The sequence below is a fragment of the Stegodyphus dumicola genome, chromosome 2, assembly GCF_044657685.1.
Source record: "Stegodyphus dumicola isolate Sdum_Otavi_A_Nest chromosome 2, ASM4465768v1".
Classification (NCBI taxonomy): Eukaryota; Metazoa; Arthropoda; class Arachnida; order Araneae; family Eresidae; genus Stegodyphus; species Stegodyphus dumicola.
The window spans coordinates 50,368,919-50,391,371 of NC_140769.1; the positions used below are offsets into that span (position 1 = coordinate 50,368,919).

The 22,453-nt window shown below is 30.8% G+C and overlaps 2 protein-coding genes across 3 annotated transcripts in view; one reads left to right on the plus strand and one right to left on the minus strand.

The window, feature by feature from the left end:
* The window catches only part of LOC146998437 (uncharacterized), a 163,290-nt gene that overhangs the window by 5,999 nt on the left and 134,838 nt on the right, over positions 1–22,453 (plus strand). The gene's annotated exons all lie outside the window — the stretch shown is intronic.
* Positions 1,386–21,248, minus strand: LOC118181983 (uncharacterized). Of its 2 annotated transcripts, XM_035351231.2 has the most exons (5): positions 21,037–21,246; positions 12,343–12,548; positions 6,578–6,731; positions 3,629–3,742; positions 1,386–2,020 (listed from the first exon to the last, which is right to left on the minus strand). In XM_035351231.2, exons 1-5 carry the CDS (start codon positions 21,125–21,127, stop codon positions 1,515–1,517), a joined length of 1,071 nt encoding a protein of 356 aa, XP_035207122.1. In that variant the 5' UTR covers positions 21,128–21,246; the 3' UTR covers positions 1,386–1,514. The 2 variants fall into 2 exon arrangements, with proteins under 2 accessions (XP_035207122.1, XP_035207123.1); XM_035351232.2 differs by lacking the exon at positions 3,629–3,742 and having other exon boundaries at positions 21,037–21,248.

The window sequence follows — 22,453 nt, forward strand, 5'->3', positions numbered from 1 at the left end:
ATTAACCCATATATTTTAATCCACAATTTAATCCATTTGATATTATAGTGAGTATGCAGAAAATCTTAATTTGTTCTACAGATGGTCTAAATAACATGGAAACAGTACTTTGTACTAGAGGTTGGAATAATCGCTCTTTTCTATGATCAGGTGTAAACCATTGGCTCACTGAACTGAATTTGTTCTTTTTATGATTCAGTGTTCTTTAACAATAAATTTGATGAATGAGATCGGGAATAGGGGGTTAAATCAAGTGCGATGTGAGACGATCGAGCGAAAACCTGAAATCTCGAACGAGCACTGAAATCAGGAAAATCGATTCAATCGAAATATTAACCCGTTCGATTGATGTCTTTCAACTATAAATTTGAGATTCTCTAAAACCTCCTTTCTGTGTAGAATTATAAATAAAGTTCTTTATCAATAAAAGTCACTTTTAACATATTAAGAATGAATGTTAACAGAAATGAATGGCTTTCCGTCTAAAATGAGAATCGACCTTTTCAAGCACGCTTCCAACAATTTCTTTCGATTTGTGAACTCTAATGAGCTAAAGCTAATTTTTGGCGAACGACCGTTCATTCGCTCAAAGTTAATTGGCTCTTTGAATGAGTTCGGGAGGCAAATACTATTTTCATTTCGCACACAAAGTAGCAGCAAAAACCACATCTGCCGCCAGTTTTATCCTGGAATGACTTTTAAGAACATTGAGGCAAAGAAGTCGTAATGCAAAAAATAAAGGCATCTTTTAAGAAAATTCTAAACAATAAAATGTAAAACTACAGTCTGTTTTAGCTACCTTTTCATAATTTATATTTAATGCCAATGAAAGATAAACCATTTATATTAAAATATTACATCAATGTTGCACATTTCGTCATAAAACTATCTATTATTTATATTAGCTGCATCACGATAAAGGAAGTATTAGGTGAAAGTATGAGTTTTGATTTTTTTTTTTTTTTTTTTTTTTTTTTTACTTTTTCAAATGACATTCATTTCGCTAATACATGAAAAGTTGCTTAAAAATAATTTGTATAAAATAACAAAAATTTCGTATCTGGAATTTTTAATGCAAAATCATTGCGACCGTTTATTTTATCCTAATTTTTAGTTATCCGAAGTGGAATCGGTTCTCCAGAACTTGAATGATCGAGATTCTGATGTTTATTTTATATTTTCCTGCAAATAATATTTATTACAAATAAATCAATGAATTCATTTAAGCCTATTAAATGATCTTCTATGTTCCTAAATGTAAATGTAATTGTAAACATATAATCTCTGTTGCTTTGATTAAAGTATGACAGAAAATGCCACATATTATAGAAGCAAGACATTTTGTTTTCTAAAGCAAGAGTAGAAAAATTATCAAACTGCTACAATTTATATAATTTCATATTTAATTATAAAACACAGTTTTCTTACATTCCGAATTCTCAATAGCAGTTACATTTCCAATTTCTAAAACTGTAGTTACGTTTAGAGTTTCTAAAACAGTAGATAGATTTAAATCATTCCTCAATTTTGAAATCTGGGTTAACAACACCACTGAGTTCAGGAGCAGATGGTATTTGATCTAAATTTGGGTACATCGAGGGTACCTGGTACGTCTCCCTTCTGTCATCTGCTTGGGCAAACGCATCGGGATTTTCGTTTTTTTGTCTCTTCAAGGATCTGCGAATTTGACTGAAGACTGACGGTCTTTGTTTAGAACTTGATTCTTGAGGTGTAATAGCGGCTCTTTGCAGGTTGTTTGCTGATAGCTGTTGCGGCTGAACTGGCACATTCGATGAAACAGGCTGGAGGTTGGTATTTACACTAGCGTTGTTTGGAGATGCTGCGGCGGAAGCTGCAGCATTTTTCCGCCGATTACGTACCAATACGACAATGAAAACAATTATGACTATAAGTAATAAAACAGAACAAACACCGATAGCAATCAGCCACACGAGTACTGAGGATTTTCTCTCTACAAGCGTTTTGTCAGGTACATGAATCTCGTGCTTTCCTTTGGGAACTGAAAAAAGAAACAGAAAAAAAATAGAATAATATTGCTTTAAAATTAAATATTCTTTTGATTCTGAAATAACCTTTTACAGAAAAAAAATTCAAACCAGACACCACCAAAATCTGAAAAGAGCAAAAAAGATTATAACCTACATATACGAGTTATGGAAGTTCGAAGGTAATCTTGATATGCTTCGCCATAATTATAGAATTTCTTCAATATGCACCGTGTCCACATGAGTCCTTTGTTCGGCCCTTATGCTCACAATCGCTGGTCGTATACTTTTACCTCCAGTAACAAAAGTGTTTTAAAGGACGTTCAGTTTCATGTTTTCGCATGTTTCAATTTAAAGAAATCAGTTTTATTAAAGTTAAAAAATTTAACTTCCTACATGCTCGTCAGGTTCCTATACTTAGATTTCGAAAACGTTCGAACTCATTATAAAAAATAAAACACAAAATGTTTGACTCCCATGCTACAAACAGTCACCAAAACTTAAAATTTGCGATATCATTTTGAATTTGAGTTGAGAGTTCGATTAATAAGCAAATTATAATAATTCAAAGTGTGTTTTTTTCCCTTAAATGTCATCCAGCGATTTCCCTTTTGTGATTTATTAGTGTCTTTATTCGTAATTGTGTTATACTTGATGTGCTCAAAGAATTTTCCCACAAGTAATTTAGAAGTTTTCACCATAAGTCCATAAACACGTTAATAATATTCTCATGAAGTTGCATTACTTTAGATTATTTATTTGTAAATTCTAAATAAATTCACTTAAGTACAAATATTTTTCACTTTTAATTAATGTAAATGATATTAATAGTTGGCTACGTGCCCATACTAATGCCTGGCAATGTGTACTAGTACATGGATTTTGCAAGATTCTCTTAATAAGATCTCTATTGATCAATATTTTTCACAATAATCTGTAGTTATATGTTATATGCTATAGAAAGGATATAATAAAATGTGACTCAAGCTGGTATTTCTAAAATTCCATTGATTTCTCAGATGTGCATTACTTTTAAAGAAGTTGAAAAACGGACATTTTAAAAACAAAAATGCCGTATCTAAAAAAAATCTTGTCCGTTAAAAACTCTTGTCTCTATTTTCTTGAAAATAAATTAACTGTAATTAGTATTACGTCAAATAAAATGTCACGTTTAACCATTTTATAATAAAACACATAAAACACATTTTAAATTTCAAAATTCTGCTATTAAAAAAAATTCGATCCCAAAAGTCGTTTTTGAACATTCTGCCTTAAAACCAATTTCTCAGTTTACTGCAGTTAAAAGTCTTCTTAAGCTTTCTGTTACCAAAACGAATATCAAATATTATATGAAAATATTTCTGAACATTCTGTAACTGAAAATATTTATGATTCTTATGGGAATGAAAATACATTTGAGCTTAATGGGATAACTAATAATGTTTATATATAGTAATTAAAAATTACTTTTAAAAAGTGTATAGCCAAAAGATACTTCTGAGCAATTTTTAGTTCGATGCTCGATTAACTATATTTATCAGAATCGGATTTCACAGATTTTCAGCACCATTCTTTATCCATGAAATAAGCAAAAAAAACTTTAATAAAATTTGAAAATTTACCGCATTTCTTTTGATCGCTGTTATCACCACAGTGGTTATGACCATCACAAGCGTATTCCTTCAGAATGCACTTTTTATTATCACACTGAAATTCATTATCCATGCATGGATAATCTGAAAGGAAAAAGAACGATGTACTTTTTGAACTTTTGTAAAGAATAATAGTTTATTATTATTTACCGTATAACTTCTTAACTTATGGCAACGCGATAACTTATAACGCGAACTTCTTAATTTATGGCAATTAATTTTTCATTCCCTTGGAGCGGGAAAAAGGCACCTCCTTTTTACATTGTGCATGAGCGGGAGAAAAGTCACATCGTTCCTACTTTCAAATAATTTTAGTAAAGTGCCTAAGCCACATATGATGTTTTATCGCTTTCAACAAATATGCCAAATTTCAAAACGCGCTAATATACTAATTCACGAATATCTTCGGAAATTTTGAATAAAAAACTGTAATTTTTTGTAGGTATGCTTAGAAATACGTCTACTTTACGATGATAATAAATCTTTTATAGATTATAATTCAATTTTTTTTGAAAAATTTATAAAAATTATTTTAAAATACAAATTTTAAAAATAAATCATAAAAAATGGATGAATTTTATTCGGAATGAACCTGAATTTCGAAATGTGAAAGGAAGAATCAGATAAATTTAATAAAAAAGAGAGATTAATAAATATATGCCAAATTCAATTAACAGTGAGGAGCTAAAATTTTGAGAACTATTTTTTTAAAACCTACTAGTACGATTTTTGCAAAACTTTGTAGTTTGGCGCAATTTGAGTCGTAGAATTGAAATATAGAAAAAAAACTGGTATTTTATTTCAGAAAAAGTCCGATTATACCACACTGTGGCACGCGTGAAGCGAGTTGGCCATCCCTGTACTATAGCGGTGCAAGTTGGCTCTCTCATGGTAATGTTTTATCGCGTACCGTTGAATTGCAGCAAGAAATTTTTGTTTTCCTTAAAGAGAAAGGATACGAAAATACAGAAGATTCTACTGATGCCGATTTTTTAAGGAAACTGGCATATTTTTGCGACATTTTTTAAAGCTAAATTCCCTCAGTCTCTCTTTACAGGGAAAATACGTGTACCTTTTCAAATCAAGGGAAAATATATCAGCTTTTATAGAAAAAAACCTCAAAGTATGGAGGGAAAAATTTAATTTTAATGTGCAAACAAAGATTGTTTTTTAATGCTCCAGAAATTTTTGAAATCAAATTATCCTGATCTTTCTCAAGCTATAAAAACTATGTTAGAAGGTTACTTATGACAGCTACGTAATTATCTGGTTTGATAAACGCTCTCAAAATCAAAATTCCGATAGTTTTGCATGGATTTATGATCCATTTAACATTATTGCTCCCTCTGAATTTAATTCTGTGGGAGAAAAAATATCTTATCGAGTTTCTTGCGACAACAATTGAAATCAAAATTTGGCAGCATGGAATTCACAGAATTTTGGATTTCAATAAAAGATAAAAATCCCCTTCTAATGCTCAGCGGATTGTAATTCTATTTTCGAAGTTGTATGTGTGCAACGCTGGGTGTTTGGCCTTTGCTGTAATGAAAAGCAAGTATACTGCAAAACTCAATGTGGAAAAGGAAATGAAGGTGGCCGTGTCTACTTAAATTATCTCTTACTTACGATTAGCCATACTTTTACTCAAAGTAGGGAGCCATGAAAATTTTAATTGGAAAAGTGGGCCGCTACTCGGAAAAGTTTGGGAAGCACTGATCTAAAACAAATTTGGACAATGGGCGAATGTCCACAGATAAAAACTTTACAAAAATTCTATAAATCTTTGAGACACTTTCTCATGCCCCTTAACTGAGGATATTCACATAAAATCTCCAAGAACTGATCTCCTGGCATTCCAAAGGTTTTTAATTAAAGATAAACATCATTATCCAAAGTTTCAGAAAATTATACAACGACTCTCTTCCTACGGCCTAGATCTCTGTCAAGTGTAAGTCTACATACTGCTTAGTAAACTTTTATATGCTGTGATTATGGACAAAATGGCTCCCCTCGTTAACTTTATAAACTGATATAAACCAATATATCTGAAATAACCCATGAACACCCACCTCTTTAGCATTATTATTACAATTCATTTTAACATTGTGTTGCCAGTATTAATTATAATTATCTCATTATGTTTATCTGTTTATTAATTATGTTTATCTCCTATTTTTGTTGCACCAAATCAGATGTTCAATTTATCTTGTGAATCTCAAATTCTATTCCGACTATTTTGTAATCTACTTATGTCCTACATCATTTATTTTAATTAAATACTGGATGCAGGGCGTACTGTGGGATTGCACGATGTACCATAATAGGCAAACTCTAGACCTTTTGGAAAGCTTCAGTCTATGTAAATTCCTATAAAACTTTCAATTCTCCCTTTTTTTTTTAAGAGTTAGTATGGAAAGGCATTAGCAGTTGACCTATTGTACATCGCTGGTGTACCCTATACTTTTACCTTTACCTTTACCTATAAATGTTTGAGAAGGGCCATACATAGTTGTTATAATATCTGAAATTTCTTAATTATACTAAAATGCCTTGAACCTCAAGTATATTAATTTTTACGCTGAAAACTAAAAATGATTTTATAAGGTTTTTTTCAAGGCAAAGTTCTCCGAAACGTCTGTTGTAGAGTAGCAAAACAAAATTTTAGTCTTCGCAATTAAGACAAATTTTAAAATATGTTTTTATTGTATAACTTTATTCCACTTCTATACTTCATTTTGCCTTAATCTTGCTCAAGAAAGCAACATAGCTAATAACTTTAAACAGATAAAGATTAAAGCTAGTAATATTCCTAATAACTGAATTTATCTGTTTCCACCCAAATCTATTAAAAATGAATCTTTCTGCTATTTTTAAATAATGTAAAGTTATTTTTAATAAGCATTCACATTTTCAACTCACCATTCACCTGGGTGTAAGTGAATTGAAATTCAGAATTATGTTCTGACGTTTGAAAATCAATAATTATTTGTCCTTCAGAAGTAATGGATTTTTTCTCATTTCTGAAGTCTGCTTTTCCCAAGAGAGCTATTTTATGATGATCAGAATCCTCTATCTAAAACAAGAAAGAAAAAATTCATTTTACAATTTACAAATAAATTCATTTTTAAAAATATCATTATAAAATGCAACTGTTTCTGAAATATTACTCTTTAATGCTAATTTTACATTGAACTTAATTACACGAAATTATTATTAAATGAAAATCATAAAAATTCGAATGAACTAAACTGAATTCAAATTATTACGCAAATATTATTATTAATAATTGTGATTCAGAGAAGATTTTTATGTGCATTTCCGGTTATTTTACTCACTCAACATAGTGATTTAATAAAAGTATTTTATTCAAGCATAAATCAATTTTGTTTGTACGTATTTAATGAAATAAATGCTTAAGACAATTGTATTCCCATTCCAGAATTCAAATTCTATAATTAGGCAGACTGTGCAAAAGAAATTAAGTATCACCATTAATTACCGGAATTAAGTATCGTCATTAATTTTAAAAAGAATAATTAGATATTTATTTGTACAATATTCTGAAGTCAGTCACTAAGCAGAAAAGAAATTTTGAACTATAAAGGAATTAATGGAAAAGAGAATACGGCATAATATAGTGAACGTAAAACTCCGGTATGTCATCTGAGATAATATAAATGTTTTGAAAATAGCTCGGCGTACACATAGCACAGTTTAACTAATCAAATCTAGTTCAAGGATAGTAAAAATGTATTCTTGTTAAAAGTGATGATACAAGCACATGCCTTTTTAAAAAGTTAGCTTCAGGTTTCTTTGCTTTTAAGAAAGTCATGCAAATAATACATGTCTTCGTTAAGGAAAGGAAATCTCTAACGAAAACGAGATTTTCACTTTTCATACATGCAAACACATACCAAAAGAAAAAAAAATTCTGTGATGAATTTTTAAAAGAGCCCATATTTAGTGAGTACTATTATTAAGCTTTTGTTACCTATAAAAGAAATGAATGTTAGAAAAGATGTGAGACTATGTAATAAACACATTCCTATATTTCATCTCCTGTCATCAGCTGTAGGAGATGATAAACACTAATTTTTGATTCGAGGCAAATAAGCATAGGAAATACATGCAGATATTAGTAAATGCTGTCAGATATTTTCCTGTACTCCCGCCTGTTGTTTCTGACATCAACACAAATTCCGGTGGCTCAGCCTAGTGTATCGTCTCTTCTCTAGCTTTCTCACTTCTCGACCTTCTATTGAATTTGTTGCCTTCTTGATTCTGGTCGGGTGAAACTATGTTTCACATAATTACCTTATATAAACTGCATATTTTATGATGCGATAACGTTTTTACTTAAATTTTAGTCTTGTTATCCATATTACATGTTACAATGGTTGCCAGAGTCTACTCCAAAGAGAGGTTGGACTTCTATTTTCCACCCCAATTTGGAGGAAGAGCACACCGGGGCGGGGGGAGATCCGTGGGTCTCCCGCCCCTCTCCCACCAATCCACACAAAAGGACTTTCGGCTCTCCGCATTTTTAGAGTGCTGCCATGCAGCACCGACACTATACATTTACAAACATGCTTGTTTTCTCCGGGATTCAAACCCGGGACCTTCGGTACCGAAGTAGGCTCCTCTAACCACTATACCGTCTGGGCGACAATTTTAGTGTTGTTGAAGAGTTTATACACTATTCGTTATTATTTGATAGGCTATTTTCAAAATATGAACATCTAAATAATGTTTGTTATCTGAATAAATAGTAACTGTTTCTCTTTTATGATATTACATTTTACGAAAGATATCCCAGAAAAGTTCTAATACCACGAAAATGATGGAGTATTTCGTTTCAGAATGAAGTCATTTAATTTTATTTCTTATGCACCGTGCAGAAAATAAAAGTTTAGATAAAGTTACTGGACAGTAAGTTCAAATCTGTTCAAACCTCTGCATTTTTCATTATGCCTAAAATTTATTCAAATAAATGGAATAAGAAACATTGCTTGATGGTGGAGTTCGAGGTCTCTGTTACTTATCAACAAATTAAATGCATAAGAATTTAAATGGTGGTATAGAATTTATAATTTTATGCAAACATGAAGATAGAACAAAATAGTGAAATAAAAAATTGCATGCATCCTTGGCCACTGCAACGGTGAGGTGAGGATTTCTGTACTCAAAATGCACTTGTAATAAATGTTTGAAACCATTAACAAAATAAAAGCTTGAAACTATTGACAAAATAAAAGTTTTAAATCCCTCAAAAACGAAATCATAGAGCGGATGCAGTCGGACATGAGACTCCGCATTTAAATAGAGGATTCCCACTTCTGGTTAAAAATACGTCAGTGGCTATGTGCCTAAATTTGAAATCATTGCAATCTGCTAAATTTAATAGATTACAAAAGAATATATTGGAATGGAAATTTTTGTTTTTGTGCAATGTAATTCCATTCCTATGAGACATATTTTGAACAAATGGAGATTTACTTTATATTCTAAAATACATAATATGAGAATGTGAATTTCACTTTTCTCCATTTATTTCATGTGATGAATACCCCTTATCAACGAACTATGTCTCTATAAATAAAAATATTTAACTATTAAGTATACAAATTAAGAGTGTACATAAGATAAGAAAAAGGTGAGATAAATTTTAAATTAATAGATTCTAAAGCCTCCTATTTGATTAAGTTATTTGCTCTTTCTATCCTAAAAATAATAAGATGTTTATAATAAATTTATTTAAATTGTAAAATTTCAAAATTAGCCGTTGTCATATGATTCTTATATAACATTCACTAGGCATGTACTCACACACTGCCTCGGCCAATAATAATAAAATTTGTATGCCAAGACTAACTTACCAGTAGGAATAAAATAGAAGAAAACTGTATTGTGCGTATTTGGAATCTTTCGGGTAATTTATTTGGGCTACTATAATGGCGCGTGCTGCTTCGCTTCTTCCTAGCAAATAATTCTGTTAATATACAGAAAAATCTGAGAAAGCAATGACTTGATAAGTACATTTTTATGCACAATTCCATTTTCGAGCATCTACGACACCCCCACTTAAAAACTATTTTCTTTCATCATATACAGTAAAATTACTTTCAAAATTTCATTTACGTTTTATATATATATATATATATATATATATATATATATAATTTATCAAGCAAAGCAGTAATAACAATTTTTGAAAAACCAATTTTAATTTTATTGTATTTATGTTTTACATGTCTAATGATTTGCTTTTCATGTGTATTAATTTTTGAAAACGTCTTAAATTTTTTGGAGCAGCAGCTCTTGGTAACTTTTAGGCGAGCTTTCTACAATTTTTATATATATATATATATATATATATAATTACAGGGAATTTAGCTACATCTTCTGTTACCAGTTTCTAAAGTATGCATTTACATTAACTTTTCTTTCAACTATTCCAGTGCCCTTACCTCTCAAAAATAGGAAACTTTTAAATAAATGTACTTTCTGGTGAAATAATATTTTAATCAAAATGTGGTATTTGTTGTTAAAATACGGCATCTTCACTTATGATACCCTTATTCTTTCTCACACTTATATTATTGTTGTTGCTGTGACGTACCTCACTTTTCTGATATCAGACAGTGACACCAAAACAAGCCCACGAAATCTATCGTGGCAGAGACAGCAAGATTGCGCCAGTCGTCGTCAAGAGCCTTCAGCACCATACAGGTGACAGTACAACTTCTTTCAGTTCCGCCCCCCCCCCCCAATTTTGAAGGACAGGTCCGAGGGTCTCCCAATCCTCTTACCCTGCCTTCAACCTCTCGAAAGAGACTTTCCGCTCGCCGCGTATAGTGCCCTCATGCCGCACAGAACCTATATATTTACAAACATCCATGCCTTCTCCGGGATTCGAACCCGAGCCTTTCGGTCTAGCAAAAGTCTTCCCTAACTACAATACTGCCTGTGCGGTTCTCGCATTTATTCACCAGCTTAACGCCCTTAACTTTGTTATTTATTCAAATATTTAGCACATTGGGTTGGTTATTCGAAGATTCGCTTTTGAATCCATATAAATGTGTGATTTATTTTCAAGAATTTCTCTACCCTAAATTCATCTTCTTTTTATCGCAGAAGAATAGCAGTTGAACCGAATTCGTTTCCTTCATTTGATCAGAAATTTTGCTTTAGAACCGATATCGCTTGTCAACGTCATAAAAAAAAAAAAAATCCTTGTTTCTAAATTCCAAAAACTCACACCTCAGTCAGCTAGTCTCACTCATTTTGTTCATTTTTCTATTGTTATTATCTCTAATGTTAATCTTTCGGAGTTTCAAATGAAAGCATGAAAATGTAACTTCTCAACTTTTCAAGGTCATCCAAGCCATGAGTTCCTAAAACCATCTTCTCTATTGAAAAGGCTTTTAAATTCTTTAAAATTTCAGAAGAATAGAAGGATAATGCAGTCCACCACTTAATTATTCATAATGCATACATTAATAATAAATTGTTTGTTTCGAATATTAACCAAAAGGAAAGAGAGGCCTTACTTAAAATTCATTCTAATATTAACATTATAATTTCCAAAGCTGATAAGGGAGAGCAGATCGTTGTTATGCTTGTCGCACTTTCACATTGATCCGTTGAGTCACGAAACTAATTAATGAAGGCTCATGCTGCTGGATCATTAAGATCCTTCAACTTCTAATCTCGCGAAAGTTAACACAGCTGTTAAATCTTCTCATATACTCCCAACTCAATTCAAAAAATCAGTTATCTCTTGCTAACTGTACTAGGTTTTATGCTCCTCCAAAGTGCACAAAATTGGAATTCCTTTTCGACATATAGTTTTACACTTAGGAACTGCATCATATCCTTTGGCCAAATATTTAGTTTCCATATTTCTCCTTTACTTTCTAACAATATTCACACTAACAAAATTCTTTTGACGTCGTCAATAAACTTAAAGATGTTTCTCCGCTGCGCTCTTTTGTTATTTCTTTGAATGTTAAATCACTGTTTACAAATGTTCTAGTCGAAGGAACACTAAAATGTCCTGAAGCTAGGCTTCAAGAATTCCATTTTACACACAATGAAATTGAAAAGCTGATTTCTCTTACTAAAGTCTTCTTGTGTCAGACCCAATTTGTTTTCCAAAATAATTAATGGCCAAACTGGTGGTAGCTATGGGTAACCCTTTCAGTTCTGTACTTGCTGACATTTCCATGCAGTTCTCTGAGGTCAAATTATTTGAGAAAATATCTTTTTGTCTGAGGGCTCGTTACATAGACGACACTTTCGAGCTTCTTGGTGGCTATAAAAAAGATTTATTACAAGTTTTATCTATTATAAATTCAATTTATCCAACCATCCAATTCACTTTTGAAGTTGAATCTGACAATACCCTTCTCTTCCTTAATACTCTTATAATCTGCAATGAATCCGATTTCAGCACTAAAATTTACTGTAAAACATTTTTTATTTTTTTGCCTCACCACGAAGAGTCATGTCACCCGGTTAAGCTAAAAATGGCTGCTTTTTACTATTGTGTATTGCTAGCTTTCAAAGTTTGTTCCTTGAACCTTTTCTTGCTAATTATTTGAGATCAATTCCAATTATTTGAGATATGAGACAAAATTATTTTATTAGCGTAAAACAGATTCAAATAAAGTATAAATACTTACTGTTAAATTATCGCCTGGACCTAAATTGTACTTGTAAATACTTAAAACGACAGATGAACTTTTCTTTGGAAACAATGTAATTCTGCATCTGAAATTTGTTCCCACTTTTTCTCGCATGAAAGGTACCGCCATAATTATACCACTTGGTTTATGATACAGGTTCAGCATGTAATAGCTTTTGTAAGAGCAGACATCTTCTACAAAATCTGAAAAATGTCATAATAAACCAAGAATTATTTTCTATTTGATAAGCCATATATCTTAATCAAAATAAATACTTTTATATAATAATATTATACTGCAGCAGATAAATTATTGTTGTATAATCTGAAGCATAAAAAATGGAAATTTTATTCAAAACATAAACTTACAAACTGAATTTTAAGTAATCCCGCTATGTTGAGACAAATAATAATCCCAAACATCCCAATTTCACGAAATAATTTGAATTCAAGACGTAGGATTCGAAACAGTTTTTAGTGAAATCAACAGTAGAATAAATTTACCTTATATAATCTAAATTCAAAATGACTTAACTTTGCCAAATTTATCGTTTTATTACAACTTAAAGTAAATTTCACAGTAACTAATAAAACCTAAGTGCACAGCTTATGATGCTTTAAGCGTAACAATATTTTTATGTTATTACAGCGATAAGAAGTTACTGGAAACCAGGCCATGAATTTTAAATTTGTATTTTATTAGATCAGCAATATTCAAAGCATATGCATGTACACTCAGGTTGAGAGACTGATATAAATTGAAACTTCAATAATTTTTGGTGCCTCACTATCTTTTACAAGCAGTTTTAGTGCTTAACCAAAAGAGAGACAAATTTGTGAATTTCTTGCTATGGCATCCTAGCATCCTTCTCTCTCTTAAATTATACTCGGTGCTTATCAGGAACACTGCAAACGAGAAAAAAAATAATAAATGCGTAAATAGACAAGTATAGTTAAAAAATAATAGATACGATTCATTGAAATGTTTTGAGACTGATTCCTTTTTTTTTTTTTTTTTTTTCAGAATCTGATGACCCTATGGAGGCCTGTGTATTTGGTCTTTTCCAATGTAGGTCCTTCACTTTAAATTGCATTTTTTACATCATTTTCAATCGATTCGCTGTGCGAAAAATATAAAATTGTCCATTGAACTTTATCAAAATTACGTAATACTGTTATCTCGCAAAATGGTTAACTTTATTACCGGGAACAATTGTTAAGATAAAACATGTTAAACCTTAAACACAGAGGAAGCCAAGCTGCAAATTAAATTTTTGTTACTGATATTTTTCAGTCTGGCCCATCGGAAAACTTTATTATTGAAAAAACATTACTACAACATTCTACGAAAATCCAAAATTGTCCACTGAATTTTATGGAAAATACACGATACTGTTATCTTGAAAAAAGGTTAACTTTATTACCGAGAAAATGTTACATTGCTACGATAAAACATATTAAACACAGCACAGCAGAAACCCTTCTGAAGCTTAAATTTTTGTTACTAATAATTTTCAGTCGCACCCATCGAAAAACACTTTATTCTTGAAAAAAATTACAACATTCTACGAAAATAGAAATAAAAAATAAAAGCTCGAGATAAGATTTGCAGTTATTCTGCTTTTCTATCGATTACAGGCTGACTGCAAAACTAACACGCTCTCTGAATGTTATTTCTGATAAGTATTCTATGGAAAGCATACTTATCAGTTGAATTTTGAACCGATAAACTTCAAAATTCTAAAGTGAAACAGTACGAGTTGCTCTGAACTCGGCAATTTTAAATTATTGTCATGCTCGTGTCATGCAAGTCAGAACACGTCAATCACTTCATTTTATATTGTAATTTAGCTAGTACGAGTAATTTGCTTAATTTTGATAGATTATTTTGCTGTTAATTTATTTTCTAAGCACTTTACCCATAACTGCAGTGGCAGGTTTTCGGTTCGGTATCCGTAGAGGACATGGATGATCTTTCCATAGAGTTTGACTTGCTTTGGGAACATAAACTAGATCCAAACTCTAAACAGACGTAGAGTGAATTATCACAGTATCTGTACTAACTACAAAGACTTGAAAAGGTTTACACATTTTTTTTTATTAAAACAGAACTTGAACATAAACTCATTTCTTGTGCTTAACAAATCAAATACCCTAGCATTTTATGCAGATTTATACTAATATTAGGAGATTTAGAATAACAACCCATTTGAGGTTTCGGAGGAGCAATGTGCATAACGTTGCTGCATTAGATTTTATGAACATCTGTAAACGTTTTCAAAGCCAGTTATTCCAGATTTTTCTCGTCCTGTATCCGTGACTTTATTTAGTCCTTTGACTGGGCACGATTGTTTGAATGCCCATCTCTTTAAAATTCGACTTAAGGATTCTTCAGTCTGTACTCTTTGTAATTTTGGACTGCCTATGGATAAGGAGCATACTTACGAATGCATTGCACTATTATTTCTTAATTATATAAGTTATTAATAAGTTAAGTATTGGGAAGCAAGATCAAGACTAATAGCTTAGTGGCCAGATGCCTCGCATTTGTATAAATAAAAATAAAATCTGTCAACGTATGTCAGAAAATAGCCTTCTTAGGTGACTGATAATGATTTCTTTCAAAAGGTGAATCTACTTTGAAAATTAAAAAGTATGTGAAGCCTTTTAAAGCATAAATAAAATATAATCTATAGTTAGCTTTTAAAATTTAAGCACAAAGTATTTTCGTACTTAAAATTAGAACACATCAAAAAGTCAAGATAATATTCACTTTGCAGAAATCTGGAAGTAGGTTTCCAGTGACTTCCTGTTCATGACACGAAATTACTCCGCGACGTTTTACAGTCAATGTTGTTGTTGCTTAAGTTCACTTGTCTGACATAGTCAGCCCAAGCCAACGAAATTCTTTGTAGCAAGGAGCGCTAGATTACGCCTGCCATTGGTAACAGCCTTGAGCATCATTCAGGTGACAGTGCGTTATAGCTCAGTTCTGCCTCCAATTTTTATGGAGAGCTCCCCGGGGGGATGGGTCTGAGGGTCTCCTACCCCTTTCCCCTTCCACGAAACCACACGAGAAAACTTGCGGCTCGCCGCATATTCAGAGTACTGCCATGCAGCACCGACACTGTACATTTACAAACACCCACGCCTTCTCCGGGATTCGAATCCTAATCTTTTGGCACGGCAGTCATAGTAGTCATTTCTGCAGGTATAGTCGCTAAACACTATACCTGTTGGGCGGTTTTACGGTTAATAAGACATTTAAATAATTGAAATAATAATAAAATTTCAAGCGATTATAGCATATATTTCTATTGAACAAAACAGAAATAAAAGAATCGAATGATATGTGGTAAGAATTTGAAGCGATTCAACGGAACAGAATTGGGATTAAACGTCATGTATTCCATGCCGTTTTACCAAACTTATATCATATAAATAGATGCTATAAAATATAATAGTGAAGAAAGCGACATCTTCAGCTGATTAAAGAAGATAAGAAGAAAAGATTTTTAAAAATGAACCAACTGCTTTAGGATAAATTGGATTGCAATTCAAATTAGATAAAGCTTATGTTGAATTTAACGCATTTCAAAGAAATTTAGTTCTCTAACTGAAAACAATTATGTTGTTTTACCAGATTTATAGGAATAGCGATAGAAACTTTTAAAAATATTAATTTTCATTTTCCAGGGGGGGCAGGGAAGGAAGGAACAAGATTCAGATTCTTTTTCTCTCTTAACTTGGCTACCTTAATAATAAACAGCAACTATACTGAGAAGGAGTCACACAAATATACTGAGAATTAAAATCTGGAATAGAATCTTAAGGGCTAAATAACAAGTTTTATTATTAGAATAAAATTTAGTAGTTTTTCGTTGCAATATGTGCCAGTTAACCAACATCTATCTGGTAGGAATTAACGCCAGTTGAGTAAAAAAACCTGCTGAGCATGAAAAATTCTGCAAAATTGTAAATCAGTTTTTAATGTGTCTGTTTAATATAAAGATTTACTTGGATAAAAAAGAATTGACAATTATTTATACAGTTAAAAACAGTCAGTAATACAAATTATATAAAATTAAATAAATTTTCGAAAGTGTTATGTGATTTCTCTTGAACAACACAGCCATGCCGCAAAACTGACACGTAAGAATTAAGCTTTAATATTACGCAGTGAGGTGAATGACGAAAAAGAGAATTAGTAAGATTAACAGTTTAAAATTTTAAGGCTGGTGAAGCTCGAAATTTTAGTAGTTGATAAAAATAAGATGATATGATAAAAATGGGAATTTCTTACAATATATGGTTCATTAGTTTAACGAATTTGCCGCCCAAACGGTAGAGTGGTTAGGGAAGCCGACTGCAATACCAAAGACCCCGGTCTCGAATTCCGAAAAAGGCATGAGTGTATTTGTCCGTCCCCTCATAAGAGGCAACAGTGACCCACCTATAAGGTTCTTCCATTACAAAGTGACCACAGCTTCTGGTCTTAGTAGTGGCCAACGTCTGTAGATGGATTTTGCACGCCATTGGGGAAAAAAAGTTTAACGAATTTTTTAAATACCTGGGTAAAATTTAAAATTCATGGTATGATTAACAAACCAATAATCTATTAGCCCGAGTTTTGCTCCTTTTAAAAAATTCAGTTGCACACTTTTTTAAGTATTATACATTTTACGTAATTTAGCCCGTTGTCTTGCTTAACTGATATCCAAACATACTGACGTGAAAGAAAATCATACTTGTATATAAGCCTGTAAATTATTCTGAATTTGAAATATGAAATAGGATGCTCCAGAATTGTATAATATAATTTGGAAGATGTAGAAATTTCGTAGAAGAACAGAAAACCAAACTGTAGATATTACTTTAAATAAATCGATGTCGTTTATTGTAGAGGCATAGACGATCTTCTGCACCAGAAGAATTTTAGTTTCTCCGAGGTGAAAAACCACACTTCAACAGCAAACCTTTTAGATGGCTGAATTCATGATTTCATATATGATTTTCACGACTTTCATAACTAATTTTAGTACGTGATTGAGACTGCAAAGCTATAGGGTTTATAAAATATTTTCTCCCTCCTTCCAGCATGACGTTGTTGTGTAACGGTAGCACACTCGGAATGCATTCAAGAGGTCCAGTGTCGGGTACCGGAGAGGGCATTGCATATTTTTCATGTCTCCTTCAAAAAAAAAGAAAAAAAAAAAAAAAGAACTAATTCTCTTACAGTGGCTACCGAACTAAAAGGTGGTGGACGATAATTCGTCACCACCAATTATTTTTGTTCCATTAGAGTTCTAAAATGGATCAATAATTTTTCAACTAAAATGTGAAAGAAAAATAATAACATATTTACAATTAATAAAATATTAGACAAACTTTTTCTTAATTTGAAAAATCAGTATAACAAGTTCTTTAAAAAATGGATTTTTAAATAGCATTTCATAAACATAGGCAACAGTATTATCGAATAGCATAGCAATTATTTAGAAAAGGATTTAGAATTTAATTCTTTCCCTCAAAGGAAATTTAATAAAATTAATTCACGATCGATTTCTCCATGTTAAAAGTAGAATTACGATTTTCGTCACATCTTAAAGTTGCACTGCAAATAGTTTTCCTCTAGAAGGAACTATGAATGAAACATGAATAAAATATTAAATTTGTAAACTTTTGAAAAATATTTTTACTCTAAATAAATCCTGAAACCTATTTACATGGACATTATCGAAATTTCATTGCTTTAAATTTAAGCACTTAATTTATCAAAAAAACGTTATTTATTACTTCTAATTATATAAATTCTATTTTCTATCTTCATGATTACCCTTATTGTTAACTATGTTTAATTTTTTTCACTTTAGTAATAAGTTTTTAATACTTCCTTCCTAACTTTTGAAGGCTATATTTTAATAATTTTTGTACAATACTCAAAAAATACTTGAAATAAACTTTTAATGGCATGGATTTTAATATCAAAGCGACTAAGGGTAGCAAAATGAAAGTACGAATAATATATTTTCGGGCCCTATGTATATATATATATATATAGCATGCCAAACACGCAGCATGAAAATCTCAAAGCCGAAACAACATCAGCTGATATATTGTTGTAGTATAATGCCTGACTTCAAAAAGGATCACCTTACATTTTGGACCATTTTACTAAATTATTATCTACATAGAAGTTTAGCACAGAAATATCACAAATCTACACATTTAAAGAAGAATGTAGGAAATATGTTCAGTTATGTGAATGTAGAATAGCTGGATCAAAGATTTCAGGATTTTGTTTATAATTATACGAATGTTTTTCTTCGGATATTAAATGACGAAGGTTACCTAAAAGGCCATTATTAATATCATGAATGTATATCTGCTTCATATATATGTATTTGACTTCGTGTACTTGTATACTTACGTTAGTACAAAATGTCTAGTATTGATATTGAAACAAAATGTCGACTTTCAAATTATAACTGAGAATTCTGATCTCATTATCTATCAGTATAAATTAACTTTATATTCTTACACTGCAACTGTACAGTCATTAGGATTTTTTGGAGCAGAAGACCTGAAAAATGAGCAATGCCCTCAACGGGAGTCGAATCTGAGCCTGCCGAATACGAGCCGAGTGTGCTACCGTTACATCACGAAGGCTCAGAAATAAAGTAGAACATACCTTATAAACTTACACTGAAAAAACCTTTTAAAACATGGAACAATTTTTCTTGAAATAAATGATTTTCTAAATTGGTGGTTTTGACTTTGTGTGAAAACCATAACCTTTGCTATTTCGCATGATTTAACACAATGAAGGTCAACCATTTACGAAATTTCACTCCAATAATTTCGTAAATAGTTCGTTGTATTAAACCCCATGAACTATGAAAAGTTATGTTTTTCGCACCATACCAAAACTACGAATCTATAAAACCATTATTTCGAGGAAAAGCGTTCCCAGGTTTAATAATTGTTTTAGTGTTTAAGATCTAAAAAATTATAAAGTTTGGAAAACTTTAATTAGGACTAATTACATAATACTTGCTTGTATTTAACATAGGATATATCTATCTCATTATCGCAGTGTAAAATATCGAAAAACAATTTGGAAAATGATTCTAGGTGAAAACAGAAAACTATGTATTCACTAATAAACCACAGTAGACAGTATATTTGACGATCTAATGAAAATCCGCTTTGAGACTGATTATGGTATAAATAAGATCATTCTCCCACATTTAAATATACCAAAGTAAGCAGATGTAATAAATATGATTCTAGGTGAAAACAGAAAACTATTATTCACTAATTAACCATAGTAGGCAATATATTTATTTGATGATATAATGAAAAACCTCTTTGAGACTGATCACGGTACAAATAAGATCTTTCTCCCACATTTAAATATACCATAGTAAGCAGATGTAATAAATAACTCGTTCATTATATAAATCACAAAACTAAACGTCTATTTTAGCAAAGCTGCGTTTTCTAGATAAATACTACTAAGCTTTTTAAAAAAATATTAATTTATTTGAATATTATTAATTTGTAAGAATAATCGCAGACTGAAACTTTATGAATTTATTTTGGTGTAAGTGTCATAATTAATTTTCATATCACTTGGTTTTTATTTATTTTAGAGTTTCCTAAAATTCAGAGAATAATTCAAAGGATAAGAGAAAAATAGAGAGTTTCCCAAAATTTAAAAGATAATGTTAATTTAATCAAATTTGTAGGTAAAAAATAAATTTATTACACACGTAAAGTAGGAAAGAAAAGATTTAAAATTTACAACACAAGTAAATTAAAATGGTAAACGTTTATAACTAACACTATAAAAATAGAAAGCAAAAGATTTATAGTTAAGAGAACAAGAGTAAAGTTTTAGAAAAACCTAATCACAAAAACTTGAAGAAAAATGATTGAGAATTGATAATGTATGAAGCTTTAGAAAGAAAAAAATTTACAACTGACTACGAGTGAAAATTAGGAAATGGAAGATTAAGTATTCTCAATACAAGAAAACCGAGAAGAAAATTATATAGGATTACATATCAAAAAGTTTTAATGAAAGAAATTTAGATCTGGCGAGGCTAGAAAATTTAAGAGAGAAACGATTTAGAGTTCAAAACATAAATTTTCCTTTAAACGTAAAATGTATATTCCTTATGCTCATTTTTTACTTATGTTAAGCTGCTAAATGCATTTTTGCCTCTTTTTATGAGAAGCAGCTTTTTATGAACACGTTTTTGTAGTTGATTTTTAAAAAATTAGACATGACAACATACAAATTTTCAGAATTAGCATATAGAAATTAAATTTCATATAATATAGAAATACCTTTAAAATTATTTTCTTTAAGATATTTAATGTTGTTCAGTTTTCTTCGTATTGTTTGGTTATTTTAGGTTAATACTACTAAATGAAAAAAATATTTTATGTTAAGATAATAATACAATTTTTGTTAAATAAAAACCCATTCAGTAATTTTTTTAAGGAAATATATGTCTTTATTGTATATTCAAAACACATGTAAGAAACAAAGTTATATCTCTTTCGATAGTGTATAATTTAATTTATTTTATTAACATTTTGCATAGTTAAAAAAATTGCATCTTTTGCTTTGAAGAAAAAGAACGATTACATTGGTGAGAAATAACTTAAAAAAAGTACTTACTTGTTTCTAATCCAGCATCTGCCAGAGAAGCAATACCTGCAATGAGAATCCATGCACCTAGAACAAATGAAAACAAAAGTTTTGTAGCCATTGTAATTTCTAAGACCTCCGATTTGAAACTGAATTACTACTCCTTGATTGAAATAGGCAACAGGTGTTCCTCTTTTATTGAAATCACTACTTCTTCCCCACCCTATTATGCTTTTCCCGGACCTTTCGATATATTGAAACCTTTCTGTTGTGTTATCTAAATTAGATAAGAGATTATCGGTGCAAAAATAAGGTGAAGTGAACTTCAAAGACTTGCAGTACTTTGCTCATGTTAAATTGCAATAAAAACATAACTTTAGTAAGCCTCTTTAACAATTATGCCTATAAAGTTGATTAGTATTTCTTTATTTCTAGCGGTAAATTATTTGTCGATATCCCGATACGATGTTTAATGCCATAGAATTCTGATTTTGTATACTTTAAGAATTAATTATTTTCAATAAATAGTGACTTCATACTGTAATCAAGTAACTCAAAATTGTGAATAAAATCTAAAACCACTTGTAAATATATATTATCATTAAGCCATAAATCAATTTTAATATCAGAGTATTTAAAACGGTCTGAATTTTAAATAAATAATGTTTTTAAATGCTTTGAATCGCTACAATAATATAAAAACTTAAAAATACAGGTTTTCCAGTTAATGTCATGCATTTTCAACATATATTATGCTGATGTATAGGCAAATAAAGATGCACATGTAAAGATAAAAAAAGTGAAGTTTCTGCTTGTTAGAAAATTCCCTGCGAACAGGAAGAAATATCTTTATTGAAACTAGCTGGCATCCAATTGAAATGGGCCTGATAAATATTACTTTAGAGTTCAAAAGGTTATGTTCATGGTAATCTTGCGATAAACTGCGAATAAATAAATCGAAAGGAGGACCATATCTCTAGTTTAAAAAATCACAGATTAAATATTTTAATCAACTAAAATGGTGCAGTTCATAGCGTCCCAGCCTTACTTACCTTTTGATCCTTAAAGAAATTAATATTCATAAATATTCTTATATCAAAATACATGCTCAAGAATTTAGCTGTAAAGATAAATCCTTCATCATTGCTCGAATAATTAATATGTTGTTCGCGGTACTCAAACTCTAATGATAAATTACTCATTTATTTTTCTGTGACGTCATAATTGAGTGTAAAAATGCAAGCTTTGCCTCACGAGGCCTTCTTTCTAATGAGCATTGTAAATATATGATTTTATTATTTCTCCGATAAAAAAGTGTATTTACTTTAAAATTGGTCTGTTCTTTTTCACGTAATAACAGAGACATGTTTTGACACAAATTAATGTTTCGAAAACTCCTTTTTCCATATACCTGATTGTAGCACAACTATATAACTATACAGATCTG